Source organism: Theobroma umbraticum, unplaced genomic scaffold (genome assembly GCF_002168275.2).
Source record: "Theobroma umbraticum cultivar Fairchild unplaced genomic scaffold, ASM216827v3 scaffold_95.0, whole genome shotgun sequence".
Lineage (NCBI taxonomy): Eukaryota > Viridiplantae > Streptophyta > Magnoliopsida > Malvales > Malvaceae > Theobroma > Theobroma umbraticum.
The window spans coordinates 10,974,513-10,992,107 of record NW_018397257.1 but is presented as its reverse complement, the minus strand read 5'-3'; the positions used below and the strand labels follow the sequence as shown (position 1 = coordinate 10,992,107).

At 34.7% G+C, this 17,595-nt stretch overlaps 2 protein-coding genes across 2 annotated transcripts; one reads left to right on the top strand and one right to left on the bottom strand.

Annotated features, from left to right (window-relative positions):
* The first annotated feature begins 4,816 nt into the window (after nt 1-4,816).
* On the top strand, nt 4,817-8,336 carry LOC110411782 (CASP-like protein 5A2). Its single transcript, XM_021422075.2, has 4 exons — nt 4,817-5,023; nt 5,325-5,670; nt 6,708-6,840; nt 7,863-8,336. The coding sequence occupies exons 2-4, from the start codon at nt 5,417-5,419 to the stop codon at nt 8,052-8,054; spliced, it is 579 nt and encodes a 192-aa protein (XP_021277750.1). The 5' UTR covers nt 4,817-5,023; nt 5,325-5,416; the 3' UTR covers nt 8,055-8,336.
* A 1,365-nt stretch (nt 8,337-9,701) lies between these two features.
* On the bottom strand, nt 9,702-16,873 carry REV (Homeobox-leucine zipper family protein / lipid-binding START domain-containing protein). Its single transcript, XM_021422306.2, has 18 exons — nt 15,729-16,873; nt 15,419-15,584; nt 14,876-14,958; nt 14,684-14,774; nt 14,449-14,544; nt 14,229-14,342; nt 14,040-14,123; nt 13,619-13,774; nt 13,458-13,532; nt 12,971-13,077; nt 12,621-12,804; nt 12,179-12,367; nt 11,739-11,819; nt 11,405-11,539; nt 10,716-11,050; nt 10,509-10,614; nt 10,179-10,328; nt 9,702-9,981 (listed from the first exon to the last, which is right to left on the bottom strand). Exons 1-18 carry the CDS (start codon nt 15,959-15,961, stop codon nt 9,832-9,834), a joined length of 2,535 nt encoding a protein of 844 aa, XP_021277981.1. The 5' UTR covers nt 15,962-16,873; the 3' UTR covers nt 9,702-9,831.
* Between the last annotated feature and the right edge of the window lie 722 nt (nt 16,874-17,595).

Genomic DNA, 17,595 nt, shown 5'->3' with positions numbered 1-17,595 from the left:
AATTTATAAAATTGATTACCGATCAACATATATCATTATAAAATTAACATTATAGCTCAATTTATTATCACTTATTATTACAGCATGAGGACAAATATCATAAAAATCTGATCTTGATCATAATACCAACAAAGTATTTTAAAAATTAAAAATCAACTAAAATACTTTGATCAATACTTAATGTTATAAACTATTTATCCATAATTTATCATGTTCTTCACATCAATCTCCATATATGATAATATTTTTATAATAAATGAAGTAATTAATAATTAACGTGATTACTTTTAATGAAATGTATTTATTTTAATATAATAACTTCAAAAAGTATTTTTAAGAATTGTTATCTAATTGTTTGAACCTCATTTTCTTTTCAACCATTTTAAGAAAGTGCAACTCTCACATTTGAGTGTTGTTTATAAAGATCGAACCTTAATTCGAGAAAAAAAAAAGAATTTTATGAATTGTTTATAAAAGAAATAGAAAAATTCATTTAAGAAAATGATGGACTGACTGTGGGTTCCACTAACGAAGATGCGTACATTTCCCATTCAAAAGCAAAGTCTGTGACGGTGACGAAAGTAAAGCTCACCGTGACGTATAGCTATAACCTTCGTCAAAAGGTATTTCTATCGGACGGAGCTAAAGGTCAACGTATCGTGCAAGTGGACCCTCATCCGACCAATGGCGTTCCGAATTCTTTCAAAGCCCTCGTGCCCTTAGCGTAGCTCGCTGGTGCATGGATGGCCATGGTCGGCACGGATCATCAACATCAAAAAACATTTCGAACATCCGTCACTGTAAAATTGAATGCCTATGACACGTGCGAATGATTTCTTTTGAATTCCCAAAGCACCCCTATAGTTGCATAAAATATCTGAGGTTTTTGCTTGGTTATCATGGAACATTTCTCCTTTTATTTTATTTTACCTTCAAAAAGTCTAGGAGGGAGTTTGACAATGTTCATTTCTTAATTATTGCAATATAAATGTTGAAAGTGTTTAGTCAATGAAAATTAATAGGTAATGCCAAAAATTAAATCAATTTCAAGTTTTTTTTATTTTATCTGTGAAGGGAGAATATATTTCGATTTGTATCACTTGAATCAATTGAATGCGATTTAAGTTTTTTTTATTTCAATATTAACCATTCATGGCAGATAATTAATCATTAATATTAAAACCAATCAAACCAGTCAACATAAGTCAATTTTAATTATTTTTTATATTTTATAATATTTTTATCAATTTTAATTATTTTTTAAAAAAATTGATTAATTCAATTTTAGAAATTCTAAGACTGAACTCAGGAAATGCTCACACTTACCATAAGAAGAAATAGTAAGATTCTTTCTTAAACCTTAAATTTAGTCCTCATCTTTGTATTATTAAAAATTTATAAGAAACCCTATTTAAATAATCTTATCATTTCTTAAAAATGGTGTTTTAATATAATGCATTATTACTATAATTATTTTTGAGGGGGACAAAATGAGCATTATTATTGTATAAAATTCATTATGCAAAATAGACAATACATGCTCAAATGAGTGGACACAAGAATTCAGAAGTAGAAGCTAGGTCTCACAAGTCTTAATTACCTCTCAAAATGTTTTAATTTAATTTAATTTTCTTTGCTTCTTTTAACCCAAAGAGTAAAAGTGAAATAGTGAATTACCAAAGTAGAAGATCGAATTCCTTTTGCCCTTTTTGCTTAAGTATTGGCTTTGAGCACTGCACAGCAACCTTAAAAAAAGGCTTAGAAAGGAGTAAAAAGAAATAAAATAACATAATCATAATTATAATAAAGTTAAAGTTGGTAATAATTAAATGTCATAAAGGGATTCAATGGAAAGTGAAAAGGTTAAATTGGAGATGGATGACAAGGTACAAGCCTTTTAAGCTTTTGTTTCATTGGAAACAAAAATTAAATATAAATATTAAAATTAATTGACATAATTCAATTTTGATTATTTTTTTATTATAATTTGATTTGTTTCAACTATTTTTAAAGGGAGTTCGATTAAATTAAATTTTTAAAAATTTAAAATCAAATTGGGTAAATATTTACCCTTAATTATAAGAAAAAAATAATATTAATATGGATGAAATGTGTGAGTAGGAAGCAAAATATAAAGAGTAAGAAATTAGCAAAAGCTAGGTTTGGTCCACATTTTTATGCTAAAGCACAAGGGGCACGAGAGATGACAACAAGAGTTAGTTGAAAAGAGCCTTGCTCTTTTTCTCCTTCTTCTTCTTCTTTTTTGGTACAAAAATGGAAGCCTTGGCCACAACCTTTTGGGCGGAAGATCCCATTGATTTTAAATTTCGAACTCAAAACTTTTAATGAAAAATTTTAAATTTTAATTCTCGGAGTGTCTTATTGAGAGTGAAGTATTGTTGACGATATTAATTTACAAATATCGTGTCTGGTTTTTAATTAGTAAAATAATTTGCATATTTGTGTGCAAAAATGTTTGAATTTCATAATCCATATTTATAATTTGGTGAGTATAAATTAGATTACATAATGACATATTATACTCATTGATGGTGAAATCGGACTTTTACCCAATAATATATTTGTCATTTTTTTTTGAAAACGAGAGACTTTACATGACCAAATTTAAATATATTCAATAATATTTTTATTTCTCAAGTTTGACAGTTTCTATAATTTGCACATATATACAAATTTAATACTAATGAAATTGTTAAAAAAAATTTATATTTTTTGATCAATAAATTTCACATTGCGTTTGATTATCAAATAGTAACTTTTAACCATTAATGCAAAATCAAATACTATCTAATTTAGGGTAGTTAACGTCAATTTTCATTTAATAGGAAAAGTGATGGCGGAGGTAACAATCGTCAGCCTTCACATTTTAATTAAGATTTGAGATACATGGTAGCCTTTAATCATTATTCATGCAAAATTTTATGTCTACCGTTGTTCCATAGCGACAACAATATCAAACTAGACAGGAGGCGAAAAAACGGCAGACCTAAGACAGCGAAGGACCAAAGAGGTACAATCGAATTCAACAACAGAAAGATGAGATTAGGTGAGAATTATGAGGAAGGATCTGCCAGGTTGGGTCGAACGTAGATAACAAAAGGATGAACAAGGGGGATTATGTCTTGGTAATTTGTAGTTTAAGGACATGTCCTTTTCGTAGGTAGGTTAGACAAAAAGAGGTCTTAATCACTTGGTTTTCCCTTTGGCACTAGTTGTTGGTAAAACAAAACAATGCCGATAAACAAGATGTGACGAGGATAACATGTATTTACAGACAAAGAGAGTACCATCAAAGCTGGGATTGTTGTGGATTCATGGTCGGCCAAAGAACAAGAACGTGAACAACAAGTTAAGAAACATATCATTTGCAATAAACACGAGTAAAAAGAACCCACAAAAAAAGAAAAAAAAAAACAGTACTTTGAAAGATTGTACTCCTCCGTTACAGTCAATGTTGTCATACCACTGTCAAAGGAATCAAATAACCCATCGTTATCATACATCTTATCTCGAAAACGTTGAATTCTACTATGGGTGTTTGATTTAAAATCGATTCATAATAAATATAGAGATTTTTGTTATAATTATGGATTGTATTATCAATTCAATGGATATAAGATTTTTTTCATTACAATTTTACATAAAAAAACTCATAAAATAGATTAACAATTTTTGCATATCATTAGTAATACTATAGTTCGATTTATCGTGATTCATTAATGTAGCACAATAGCATATATCATAAAAATTCGACCTTGACTAAATCGTAATGTCAAGAGAGAATGTGACAGTAAAAATCAAGTAGAATACTTTGACCCACATTTAGTGTTATTGGATTTATCACGTACTCAGTGTCGATCTTTGCATGTAAATATCATATTAAACTTTAAGATGAATATTTAATCTAAAATTAATTAATAATAAATTAAAATTTTTTTGTTATATTTATGGATTGCAGATTACAAAATGATGCCAATAAGCAACAAGACCGGGCAGGAAAAACTGACAAGTGGGTGAAAGAAATAAATAGGAAAAAAAAGAAAGACAAGCTTAAAGAAAATAGAGAAAAAGGCCAATGCCATTGCAGTCCAAAAGATTCCATTAGTGCCAGATGATCGTTGCCCCTTGTCTGAGACCTTTCTAACAATAGAAAATACAATGCTGATATAAGTTTGACATTTACAGCCAGACAAGGTACATAATATTTTAAGGAAATTCAAAATCTAGTGCTACTCCTTCTTTGCTTATAATATTTAAAATTTTATATTAAATTTATTTTTTAATTATATACGTGCACGCATGTATGTATATGTCACAAATTGACATGTTATAGGTTATGACAATAAATAAAAATATAATTATGTACATAAAGAGAATTAATTATGTTCACTATTTGAGATAGTTTCTTTTAGACTCGAAACATAAAATATAATGTAGTGTCTATTCTATTATTACTGGTTATTTTACGTGAATCGAAAACCCTTCTTCACGATTTCTGATTTTGCTTTGTTTAAGCATTACTTGAATTTCGATTTTTTTATTAATCATTTATTTACTTGTATGTGTTTATATAATTTCAAAATTCATAATTTTTTAATATTTATAGTTAAATATTTCAAATATAAAAATAATTTAACGCTGTCCAGTTTAAAGATCATTTACGTAATTTAATATTTTTAATAAGAAATCCAAACAATGGTTATCTAAATCAGGTTAGAGAAAGTTGAGAACCGAGAGGGTTCCCAGTAATCCGTTTCCCAAACAGGCCCCTTTCTCCAATCTCTGTTCCCAGCCAATCCCATCGCGAGTACGTTTCACCCCCAGCGCCCATAACTGAGAAGTTGACCGCTCTGCAGCTCAAAAGCAAAGCAATAAAAAAAAAAAAAAGAGCACTCTTCCTCCCCCATTAATTCTCCTTTCTTCAACCTGAAGACATTACCGAAATAATCACTTTCTTAATCACAGATTTCTTGCCTAATTCTTCGGAGATTCCTTCTTTCAGGTAATCGTATTTTATTTTCACATCTCGATTGCGTTGTTTGATTTCGTCGAAATCTCTGCGTCGATTAGGAATCTGTGAAAACAAATTTGTTGTCATTTCTTTTTCCTCGATCCACTGGTAGCAAATTAAGATTCGATTAATAAGTTTTGGTTGGTTGATAAGTTTAGATGAGCTGATGATTCAATTAGTGACAAATTTGTGATAACTAATTTAATGGTGCTAATTAGTAGCGATAGTTTAGCTGATTTACTTTTCTTTTTTTTTTTTTGGAGTGATAATTTAATAATTTTTTTTATTACAGTGGAAATTAGAGGAAATGAAAGAGTAATTTTGGTTATTTGATAAGTGTTTGGGGAGCTGTGAGTATGAATTGAAGGAGATTTAGTGGGCGAGATGAATGTGAGCCATGCCTCCGTTCACCCAGTGGAAGATCCACCAACTACGGACGGAGGCGGAGGCGTAGGCGTAGGCGGGGGAGGAGGCGGGAACAACAACAACGAGGTGCCAAGAGTGAGGATGAAGGATATTCAGGGGATGCCTGGTACGCCAGGAGGGCTTGCGTTGCGGATATGTCAGTTTGTTTTTGCAGTTGCGGGACTCTGTGTTATGGCAACCACCAGTGATTTTCCATCAGTTACTGCCTTTTGGTAATGCTTTTTGATCAGTGTGAAAGGGTTATGCCAATTGGATTTGCTAGTGATGATGCTAAAATTTGAATGTCATAACCTTGTTTGTGTATATGTAAATGGGATTTTAAAATTTAAGAATTGAATATTGGAGGATGCTTAATTGTTTGCTGCTGCATGGTTGGATTGTTCTATCTAAGCCTGTGGTTTTTCTTTGGTTGCATTTGTAGTAATTTTGTCAATTTTCATGTAGTTGAGACATAGTATGTCATGTAAAATGATGAATATCGTACTTTATCTATGAACTCAAAGTGTAATTAGCTTGTATAGTAGTGAACTGAAGGTTAATTCTATGGAATGGAAAGTTAAAATCGCACCTTGAACAACACATCAAGTTTTACAATTTAGGGTCAGTATGGAGGTGAGGTTTTGTATAAAAGAGGGAAAGAAATCAATTTCAGATATGTTTCAGATATGAAACTTAGCATCTTTTCCTCAATTCAAGCTTTTGTGTTCTTGGTTTGTTTCAAGCCTAATATTTTGCTAACTTGACATGTTTACATTCCAAGTGGTGTCTTATATCAAAGTCTCTAAGAAAAGTCAAAAAATAGAGGGAGTGCTTAGAATGCGGCAAGTGGTTATAATAGGATGCCTGACATCAAACTCTCTAGGTGCTCTAATAGCTGGGCTTTCTGATGATTATAGAAGGGTGCCTGAAAGGGATAGATTCTCATATTTGTAACTTTTCAAGGAGGAATATCTAATTAAGTTTAGACCTCATTTTGCTTTGAAAGGAGGTTGTAAGATCTGGACTCTCACAATTTGATTTCTCTTAATAGATTCTTTACGTGAATCTTTATTATTCAGATCTTGTTTCCTATATGTTTTGCTTTTTGAATCTCTTCCATCTTCAACATCTTTTATATGCAATCTTTCCACTGACTTTGGAATTCTTATATGATAAACAAAGTGAAGCAACTGGTTTTGTTTTATAGTCTGCATTCGATGGTATCATGACTTTCATAACATGGAATTTCTTTTGTTATTTGCTCCATCAGCTACCTTGTTGCTGCCACTGGCTTGCAGAGTTTGTGGAGCTTATCCCTAGCTATTATTGACATTTATGCCCTTTTAGTGAGGCGCTCCTTGCAGAATTATCGGATTGTTAGTTTGTTTACTATCGGTGATGGGGTAAGATGTTAAATTTTTGCAGTTACAAGTGAAGTTGAAAGTTTGGAACGCATCTGATGTACCATTTATTGTTGTTGAAACAGAGAAATCTTTAATTTGCATGTCTAGCTTTTTCAGAAATATATACTATGTCTGCCTGCATTACTGCTAGATTTGGCACATCCACTATGGCCTCATTTATTAGCTGAAATTTGCTGGGACCTTGTATTTTAGACATTCAAAACTGCTTAGTCTACCTTGTGACTCCTTTTGTAGAAAAGCTTTGTTCTGTTCTTTTGAAAGTCAACTTAATCATTACTCATTCCAATATTCTTCAACTTTCTTTCCTCATCCACAAATTTGGCTTTTAAAGTGCTAAAATTCTATTGATAGTCTTCAATGTGATCCAATCAAAGCTCATTGACTTGACATGGGTTCTGATGTATGCTGCTACAACACATTGGTGATTGCATTGGCCAACAACTAGTAGTCAACAATAAGTCAATAGATATGCTGGAACGGGGTTTGAATTTTTATCTGACACTTGATTACATGTTTGTCACCAACTGAAAAGGGTGGTTCCTCCTTTTTACCAGTCCTTGTATGAAGAAGCCACAGGGTTGCCATTATTTTCTTGCACTAGCCATATAGCGCTTTTATTTTCTCTCTACTGCCAAGGCATCTGTACTTGTTTGGTTCTCTCTCCTTTTTACCAGTACTTGTTTGGTTCTGTGAATGCCTATCTACTGCCAAGGCACATGTAGAACTAATTGCTAATTACCCTTGGAAGACAAACTTTGCATAGTTTCTGCATATGCAGCGCAAGCTAATTATGTGGATTGTGGGGTAGGGGTAAATTTGATTATACTTGCATTAGTTAAAAGCTCAGACAGTTTTAGTTTTTTTTCACTGTTTGTTCTACATCTGTCAATTGTCTTACACATTACATCTGTTAGATACATGGATCCTGACATTTTGGATACTCTTTTGCCTGTGCTTTCTTCTGTAGTTTTTTTGTCTTGATCATATTTGTTGCCCTGCAGATCACATCCACTCTGACCTTTGCTGCTGCTTGTGCTTCTGCGGGCATCACAGTTCTTATCGACAATGATCTCGGTAGCTGTGCAAAGAACCATTGTGCACAGTTTGAAACTGCTACGGCAATGGCCTTCATTAGCTGGTTTACTGCATTACCTTCATTCCTCTTGAACTTCTGGTCACTGGCATCCCGATGAAAGGTAACACACGGTATAATTGACCTAGAAAAGGAGGAACCAGGTCATTTTAGAATGCCATCCGAAACATTTTCTTATGCCAAATTGTCTTTCCCTGTAGTATTCTCCGGTGCCTCGAAATCAAAAACTTGGTCGTGTGATTTTAAAGTTGTACAGTTATGTTTTGTAAATCCATATGCAGAGACGAAAATCTGGCATTATGAACTACCAGTCTTCAATATACTCTAGGAGATGGAATGATTGAATCACATTAATTTAAACTTGTTTTTTTTTTTTCTAAAATAGATGGTGTGTTTGCATTGCGGGTCAATTTCATGTACCATTGAGCTTCTCCTTGTGCTCCTCTTTGTCAATTGCAGGATTCTAATCATCAAGAACAAAAATAAAATTGCAGGACTCTAGACTTCTAGGCTCTTGTTACGAAGAATCCTTTCCCATTGGGTCGGGTTTTCGTTAGTCTTTGTCTGAGTCTAGCTTGATCCTTTTCGGAAAAAAATATGAAAAGCAAAAGGCAGAACACTTAAAATGCGTTTTGCATTATTAAAAGAAAAATTAAGTAATTTATATTTTTTTATTTTAAATTAAATAAATTTTATAAGTAATAATTAATTAAAATATTATTTATTACTTTATATCATGATGTGAACGTAATAATATTAATGATGTGATACAATAATTTGATTATGTAACACTTTTAACTTTTATATCAATATCACATAACATTTAAATAACAAGTAGTGTTTTAATTAATAATAATTAATTAATTATAAAATTTTATTTAATTTAATAATAAAAATATCCATTGAATATGATAAAAAATTAATAATTTATTTAATTTTTTTGAATAATTCAATGTCTTTTTCAAAGATTTCCTCAAAACAGAAACTATAGGACGGACATTGCAAGAAATAAATAAGAACCAAAGAAAAATGAAATTGAAAATAAAATTACCATATGTAGTACAAAGAAATAAATTAGTACAGAGCAGGGGGAAAAGTAACCATGTCTCATCCTTAAATGGTCTTTGGTTCAGCTGTTACATTGGAGTTTGCCAGGGCCAAACTTGGGTGAACAGAGAAGTCAAATCCAGGGACAATTCAAAGTTTTTACAGTGCAAACAATACAGTCCAGTTGTGTTGAAGTCTCTGGTGCTTAGATCTGAGTGCTGTGGCTGCCTGCCTTTCACAGTACTACTACTAGGTCAGGTCAGGTCTGCAACCGACATTCACTCTCAGCAGTAGCCCTATTTCAAAACCTGCGTTAAACCATTATCCGTTCGTGATTCCAGGCCATGAATTTTGGGTAGAATCCCAACATGGGTAGATGGCTTGCAGACCTGTGTGGGCTCATTACTTCATTGCAATTGTCAGGCACTGAGAAATGAAAATGTTCTGTGAGTTCTGTACGAATTTTCCTGGTAACTGGAAGAGACTATAAATGGGGGATTGAATGATTTGCCAGAGCATGCTCTGCCATGGGAGTCATGGACACAGTTGTAAGGTAAGGTGTAGAGATTACTCCCTGTTCCCAAATTCAGAGTTTCTCCACACCAGAAAAACCTTTAAACTGTTCAAAAACAAAATTTGGGTGCACTGAATAAAAATTTAATTAAATTAATAAAATGCAAACCTGAGCTGGGTGATTGAATATTACAAAACTTTTTTCTGTTCTTTTTCCATTCCATTTTTCAATTTCCCTTTTCCTTTTTCCTTCATCATTTCCACGTTCAGCTAAGGGAAAAGCCAGGGTATTGGGCAAATAAATTATATTATGTTTCTCACACAAAAGACCAGTTTACAAAAGAGAAGGCCAAGCAGTGGACAGTGCTTTCATCAGCTGCAAGGACTTTCCAAGCAACAGCTTGCTCATATGAGACATGGCGTCCCATCGTCGACATGCAGATTCCAGCAGGCAAGTATGCAAATCCCTGTAAAGAAAGTAAGTGGGAATTTTTTTAGCCAATTATGTAAAATTACAAGACATATTTCTGCATCCCTCTTCCTTCCTTTCCTGTGCCATATATTTGCCTTGGGTTGACTACAGCAGTTGATATCTACTTGTGAAAACAAAACAAGGCATCCTAACAGCAAAGTGAAAGTACTGGTATTTTTAGTTTGGACTTACCTGCTGCATCAACTTGGCAAAATCCGAGCACAATGCCTTGCGTCCAGATTCATCAAATATTTTATCCAGTGTGATGTCTTGTAGAGCAACTAGAGTTGTCTCCAGCATGTCAAGCCCAGCTTGATTTGCAAAGATGAAAACCGGTAGTGACTGCAAAACCCAAACAAAAAGCATTACTTACGAACAATGTCTATTGTTCATGAACGATTTTCTTGATCTAAAGCTCAATGGATTTGAACAAGTTACGAAAAATGCATGTGAAACCCGGCATACAAGGTTTCAAGATACGCTTCTAGTATTATAGAATTTCCAATGGAATTGTTGCTGTACCTTCAACGAACAACACAATATCGCATCTTGATGTTGCCAGAGATTCTTCAATACTGCATCATCACCATGAGATTCAGCTCTCAACAATTCTGCCCCTAAATGGTAACTGAGGAAGGAGATATGAAAAAGATACATTAGCACATAAAAACTTCAGCATGGCATGCTAACAAAAACTACTAATGTATTACAAAAATTGAAAACACTTGCCTGTAGCTTTGGCAGATCCAGTGAGCCAGTGTAAGTGCTTCTGGAGAGCCTGGAGATAGCTTTGGTCCTACAGTTGGGATCAATCCTGATGGAGATATGGCCATGGCAACCCTCTGGACAGAAGCAATGACACTACGGACATACTGACGTGCCATGGCTGCAACATTATCCTGAAGATTGCTATCAAAGGGAAACTGGAAGGCAATTGTCAACACGGATCGAGAGTTCTGACATGATGGAGCATCTCCTGCAGCATGATTTGTTGCTGTCCCCACTTCAAGACTAGAAGTCAGATCCAAAGTCCGATTTGTGGTCAATGAATCCTGTGTATCAGACTGAATAATAACACCATTAGTATCTAGTCTTGTACAAAATCTTCAATATCACTTCAAAAAGGATGAAAAGCTGAAGTCAGCAACTAGATATATGTTCAAAGTTTTTAACGTTCATCTCTAGATGATTAAGCAAATGAGTGTCTTATTATGGCACTCATTACGTCATAATTCTACTGCATTAGCATTTTTCAGAGGACTCTCAATACGTGGGCTCAAAACATACTATTAGTTCTTTTCTTTCCCCACTTCTATGGTGGCTTTTTTTTCCACCTTTTTCACACGATTACAAATTGTTATAAAAATTGATAATGGAAAAAGAGGGAAAAGTTCAGGTAAAGTGCAGTGAAACCTAACTGGTTTTGAATCCAATGGGATAATGCGAAATCCAGAAGGTAGCAGGGGTGCGTCATCTGGAAACATCTCATCGATTGGAGCAAAGACAAGCTCCGAACAGGCTCCCACAGCATTCTCATCAATTCCACTGCATATCTGCAGAGATCATAATACAGATAAAGTAAAACACATGCAGGTTAAGCAAGCAGGGTGATATTCAATCAAGTAATAATAACATATTGATTTCATGTTAAACATGCACAAAACCAGTAAAATGACAAAGTGACAAATTCTATATTTCAATTTAACATGTAAATAAACATCAACATTCAACTGGTAATTGTGAGAAAGGCACCTGCAATAGATGAATGTCCCTTGATAGAAAGGCATCTTCTTGAGCAAGAGAATGGCCTTCAAGTCTTATAACTTCGAGTAACTGATACATGATAAATACAGCATTAGCAAAGTTTATTGGACAGATGTGCAAAGACGCTCTTTCAATTGAAAACAAGCGAAACAAAAGTGAAAAAGCATTTTATGAAAACTCTTAAAAGAGGAAAAAGATCAAACAATTAATCATTTGAAAGAAGTAATACCAATTGCTACATTCACACCCTACTAGGCGCTTAAAACTAGTAAGTAAATGATTAAAAGAAGGACATTTCATCGATGGCCTATTGACATGTAAATTATAGTGTATAGTTGAAACATATGCTAAATTTGTAGAATTCTATTTGCTTACAAATCAACCATCTAGTATACCACAGAGGAACAGAATGAACACAGAAGATATACCTCTTCATGTTCAATAGTGTGACCAAGTGGCATGATGATCTGACTCCCAGTAAACCTTGTAGGTCTCATTCCAGGATAAGAATATGTTCCAGCCTTCAATGATGCAGCAGAATAAGCATCAACATTAAAATCAGCCCACTCCGAGCGATGCTCCCTCAGGAAACGGACAAGCACAGCAGGAGGAACATTCTGATAGGAAAAAAAAAAGAAGGTATGTAGTCCCATTAGTTTCAATATCAAAGACAGTGCGGAAAGTCTTAAACTTTAGCATGCAAGAAGTTTTCAAACTTCCAACTAACAATTTACCTAATTGTCACTTGCATTAAAAAGGAAATGCTGGAGGTAATGTAGGATAAGAATCCTTGCTTACTAAATGTGCAATTTTATCAAAACAGTCAAAAATATGCAATAAGAAAATAGGTTCCTATTTTCTATAACTTACTTGAAGCAGCATGGATGCCTTTGCACACAGAACACCCCCAAGGAACGAAAGAGCATTGGCAGGATTCGAGGTGCTGCTCAAGTTCTTGCTTGAATTAATTGCAATTATCACATCCTCAGCACCATCGCAATTCATTATTGACCATCCATCATCATTGAATCCATTTATTGCATCATTAAAGCCTCTACAAGTAAATGACAAACACGCAATATTTCAATGAAACTACAGAGCATAACAGATTCCTAAATCCTCAAGAAAACAGGTGGTGGACATACACGTGTGCTTTGCTTTTGCACAATCAAACTCGAAATGGAAATAGAGACAAGGATTTACTATAATCTTGCACCTACCTGCTTAATCTTTGGCTAAAAGTTCTCAGGACAGCTGGCTGCCTGCCCAGACCGTAAACCACCTCACCACTTGTCTCCTGAGCAATCTGCCTAATGTAGCGCAGTGCCTTTACAGAGATCAATCAATCAGTACCTTTACAAAATGCCTTTTCAGGCAATAAAAAAGAAATTAAAGAAACTTTTCTACATTCTTTTTTTTTGGGTTTAAAGGACAACCAAACCCAATAGGGTACTTGCCAACAAAGTGAATAAACACCATCGTCATAAAACAGTATTTACAAAGCATGAATCTGGACTGTTAAACAAATGTTTGTGATGCACATGTCAAGGCCTGCAACAATTAAAGTTTCCAGAAAGATTTATGGGCAGAATTTTATCCTTCAATACTTTAAATTGGTTTTAGCAATCTATTCGATCTTGTTGATTAGACAACCATGTTTCAGAGTTGCACTAGAATATTATCAACTGCAGTAGGCAATCTACTCACCGCAATTGTCATTTTCTGAGCAACTACTTTTGATGATTCATAAAGTGGGCGCAGCACCTCTGGCACACTCCATGCCTGCATCAAGGTGTTAAGAAATTAAGACTTGCCACAAAGAGACATCTTAAGGTGTCCGCAAGGTACCTACTTATCAGAAGTCCTACCTCAAGATTCATGTGGTCAACAATATGGATGATTGACCCTCCACCCTCACAAGGCCTAATCAAATAGCCACTAGGAAGCATTTCAGCTCTCACAAATTGAGCGGCAGCAGCTGCACTTGGGCCAGCACCAGAACCAGAAAGAGACCTCTCACAGACCTTAAAAAAATAGAAAAAAATGAAAAATCCAACCAGCACATCATATCATGTTACCCTCAAGAAGCAGTATATCAAATTACATGGACCTTCAAGGGGAAAAACATGAGCATAACTCCTCAAACAAAAGCAATCATAGGATGGTCAAATATGCAATCGAAATGGTCTGCAAGTACCATATGATGCAATATTTCAACCTTGACTTAGTTACACATACATAGCACTAATTTACATTATATAATAAGTAACAAGTGCAAGACATGCATACCACGAGACTGCCATTCTCTAATGTTGTAGTGTATCTTAGAGTCCAAAAGTCCCTTGCAGGAGCCAGCGTAGTTGGAGCGTACGTCTAAAACAGTACTGATTTTAGTCTCCTCATTACAAGGGTATACATTCATTCATATATGAAACAAAATAAAAAAAAAAAAGCTATTATCATGGAATAATTCTTCACCTGTGTGTATACAAGCTCAATTGTTCCGCCATTTCCGGCTGGAAACATGGTGAAAACTTCAAGGTTCCGGCAGTCCCGGAACCAAGATGGACGATCTTTAAGAATCTCCGCAATCTATTAACATAATTTAATTGTTTTGTTCAAATCAAATAGGCCAAGTTTAATAAATAACAACAGAAATACATGTCTCAATTTTTTATAATGACAATAGAATTCATACCTTTGTAGGTTCTAAACTTACAAGACCGCAGGCTCGAGCAGCCACTCCACTACAACTTTGGGAAATGGCAAATATCCCAACCGAATCCGGACCAGGCTGACAACAAATTTAAGCAAATTAGCTCAGAGATACTTCTCATTTGTGACGCTAGAAACATAATATCACCAGATGCACATACCAAATCAATCAACGACAAAATAAATCAAAATAGCATCTGTTTAAGACAATGACAAACCTTCATCCCAGGCATCTGGACCCAATCGACAGCAGTTCCCGTAGCCTTGGAAAGGAACTCTGCCAAGGTCTCCTCTGCAATGGAGAGGAGTCTGCCAAGAGCATAACAAAGTCACAACATTTATTAAATAGATAGATAGATAGATATAGAGAGGGGGGAAGGCGATTCATTGTGGTTAATAATTGAACTTACCCAGCAGGGTTATTGGCATCTCTCAATGAATGCTGGGGAGTGGTAACCACAGAGTCACAGCTTGCATCAGTTGCTGCTGATGCCTGCAAAGAAATCCAAAAATAAACAAGAATAATGTCAAAACACCTTAAACGAAGTCTATAGCAATTGGCCACAATGATCCATTAACACAAAGTAAGCAGCAAGTGGTATGATTACAAAACTGGGGTAAGGGTGGAATTGTGCATATATAGAAAGAACCGAGAACAAACAACAAAGCAACACAATTTGAGGCAAACATCACATGGGGACCATAAGACACAATTCTCATATAACCACCATGGCAAATTAAAGACATTTCAATTCCTAAAAATTAGTATGCCACCAAGATCTATCTAACGCCTAACACAAAAAGCAGGCATAAAACAAACTAAACTACTATATCCAGTACCAAAATTCCACTCAATGCAAATAAATAACAGAAACTTTAACATTATACATTTTGAGAGAGTTCATTAGAAAGAATTGGAAAAGATCAAGGGGCGAGAGACTAAAAGAAGTTACATTTACAGTATGCAGTTGTTGCCTCATATACCCATTCTCGCAAACCAGCTGAGACACCTGTTTTTGCAACCGATCATTCTCCTCCATCAACAGTTTGTTCATTGCTGTTAATTTTCTATTCACAGTCTGCAGCCTTGAAGCCTCTTTTCTTTGCTTCTCTCTACACCTGCACACCTCAATGACAACCCCATAACTAAAATTTTCTAACTCCAAAAAAATAAACTACTCTACTCATCTAAAAAAGACCCAATGTTTCTTTTGTTTATAACAACTACAATCGACTACAGAAACCAAGATCAGCTTTTCCTACCTGCGATTTTGAAACCAAACTTTGATCTGTTTGGGTTCAATGTTGGAAAGAATGGGGCACTCCCTTATCAACTGTTGCCTACGCAAAGAACTTGGCTTGGGGCACTCAGAATAGACTCTTTCCAAAGCTTCAACTTGCTCAGCTGTGTACCTAACATACTTGCCAGCATCAAGATGTTTGTTGATGCTACTGCCACTGCTGCTCTCCCTGTGTTGGGCCACCGCCATAGCCATTTCTTGCTAAAACCACGATTGCAAAAACCAATCTTTCTCTATATATGACGAAGTGATCAGACGGAAAGAGAGAGAAGCTGTGAGCTGAGTGATAAAAGGGCTGCTTGTTTTGCAGGGTTTGGCTTCAGAACTAAGATTCTTTTGTTTCTTAGTAAAGTCCGTCCTTTTTTTATGGTATACGAAGCAAAAAAGAGAGAGAAAGCGAAAGAAGGAACTAAAATGAGGAGTTTTGATTTGAGACAGCCCCAAGTAAAAGCCAAGCGGATGGTTTTTGTCTTGTGAGTTTTTTGTCTTTTATTTTTTTAGCTGATGATGATCAAGCTGGTTAAATGAAACCCCAGGAAAAAAGAAAAACAAAATGGCTCTCAAAATCTGGTCCCAAAGATCCAACTTTCAAAACGTTTTTCCAAGAACACAACCCCAACAAATCTTGATCCCCAATACCAAAGAAAAACAACTTCCTACCACCAAGCCAGCTCGATATCACTGAACAGGTTTCTCAAGCGAGCTTCAACTCTTTTACTACTACTTAACTATCCAGTGACCAAGAATATGAAAGGAACCAAAAGATAAAAAGGAAAAGAGCTTTGACAGGCTCTCTCAACAAAGAGAGCCCAGAAGTAGTAGCATCACAAAAAAGCTGGCGTTTCGCAAGACCCAACAACACAAATGTGAAGAGAAACTGAAATCTTAACCATGTCTGAAGAAGAACAAAGTCTCACAAAACACAGAAAAGATTTGAACTCTCATAAGGGTTTTAAAAAAGAAAAAAAACCCCAGATGTTAAATACAAATTTTTGTCCAAAGGGAATGAAGAGAGAGAAAGAGAAGAAAAAAAAAAAGTTGTGACAGTGAGTGATCTAAGTCTGAGCTTGAAACAGTGGGGGGAATAAAAGAGAGAGAAAGAGAGTTCATTTGCACGCAAACCGACAAACTTACCAGAGATGTTTTTTCTCTCTTCCCCTTTATATTTTCACCAACTCAGCTCATTTACGTTACTCTCCCTATTGTTCATCTGAATTGACATGTTAGCCCTGTCTGGCTAACTCTTCTGACAATGAGCAAGATTTAAACTTTTTTTAGAATATAAAATTAATCGAGATTAAGATGCAAAACCCATAGGTATCTTTCCATAAAAACTTGATCTTCATTAAGTAACAAAATCTAACCAAATTATGTTAACATCAGTGGATAATGGATTTGTTCTGTCTTTTGTCCTGTAGGGTTAGGTGTTTGGTTATCAAATATATCACCTGATTACATATAGGATTAGTTGAAATATCCCTGTTTTCTTTCATCTAATTATCCTTTTTCTCTTTTGTAACTTTCCATTGTTAACAATTGCTTCTTGCGTTCAATAATTGTTGTTCATGCACCCTTTCTTTGTCCTTGTTTGTTTGTTTATGGTTTGGCTTTTAATACAAGAAAAGAACACACAATCTATGTGATTGAAGTTCCAATCCTACAAATGGGAAGTTGTAAACAAAAACTCCTACCAAATTTGATGTCCAACGAACACAAAATCCTTTATTAACAAGAACGGTGTCGTGTTACTATTATGTTGATCCACCCAAAGATAAACAAATTAAAAAAAAAATTCCAAAGATGAAACCCAGTATGCAAAATGTCAAGTT

What these genes read in the sequence shown, in the direction of transcription:
- LOC110411782 (XM_021422075.2), top strand. Translation starts at nt 5,417, where the DNA reads ATGAATGTGAGCCATGCCTCCGTTCACCCAGTGGAAGATCCACCAACT. An exon ending in CCATCAGTTACTGCCTTTTG is followed by an intron (nt 5,671 to 6,707) that starts GTAATGCTTTTT and finishes TTGCTCCATCAG; the next exon opens with CTACCTTGTTGCTGCCACTG. An exon ending in TGTTTACTATCGGTGATGGG is followed by an intron (nt 6,841 to 7,862) that starts GTAAGATGTTAA and finishes GTTGCCCTGCAG; the next exon opens with ATCACATCCACTCTGACCTT.
- REV (XM_021422306.2), bottom strand. Translation starts at nt 15,961, where the DNA reads ATGGCTATGGCGGTGGCCCAACACAGGGAGAGCAGCAGTGGCAGTAGC. An exon ending in TTGAGCTTGTATACACACAG is followed by an intron (nt 14,124 to 14,228) that starts GTGAAGAATTAT and finishes GTACTGTTTTAG; the next exon opens with ACGTACGCTCCAACTACGCT. An exon ending in TAGAGAATGGCAGTCTCGTG is followed by an intron (nt 13,775 to 14,039) that starts GTATGCATGTCT and finishes TATTTTTTTAAG; the next exon opens with GTCTGTGAGAGGTCTCTTTC.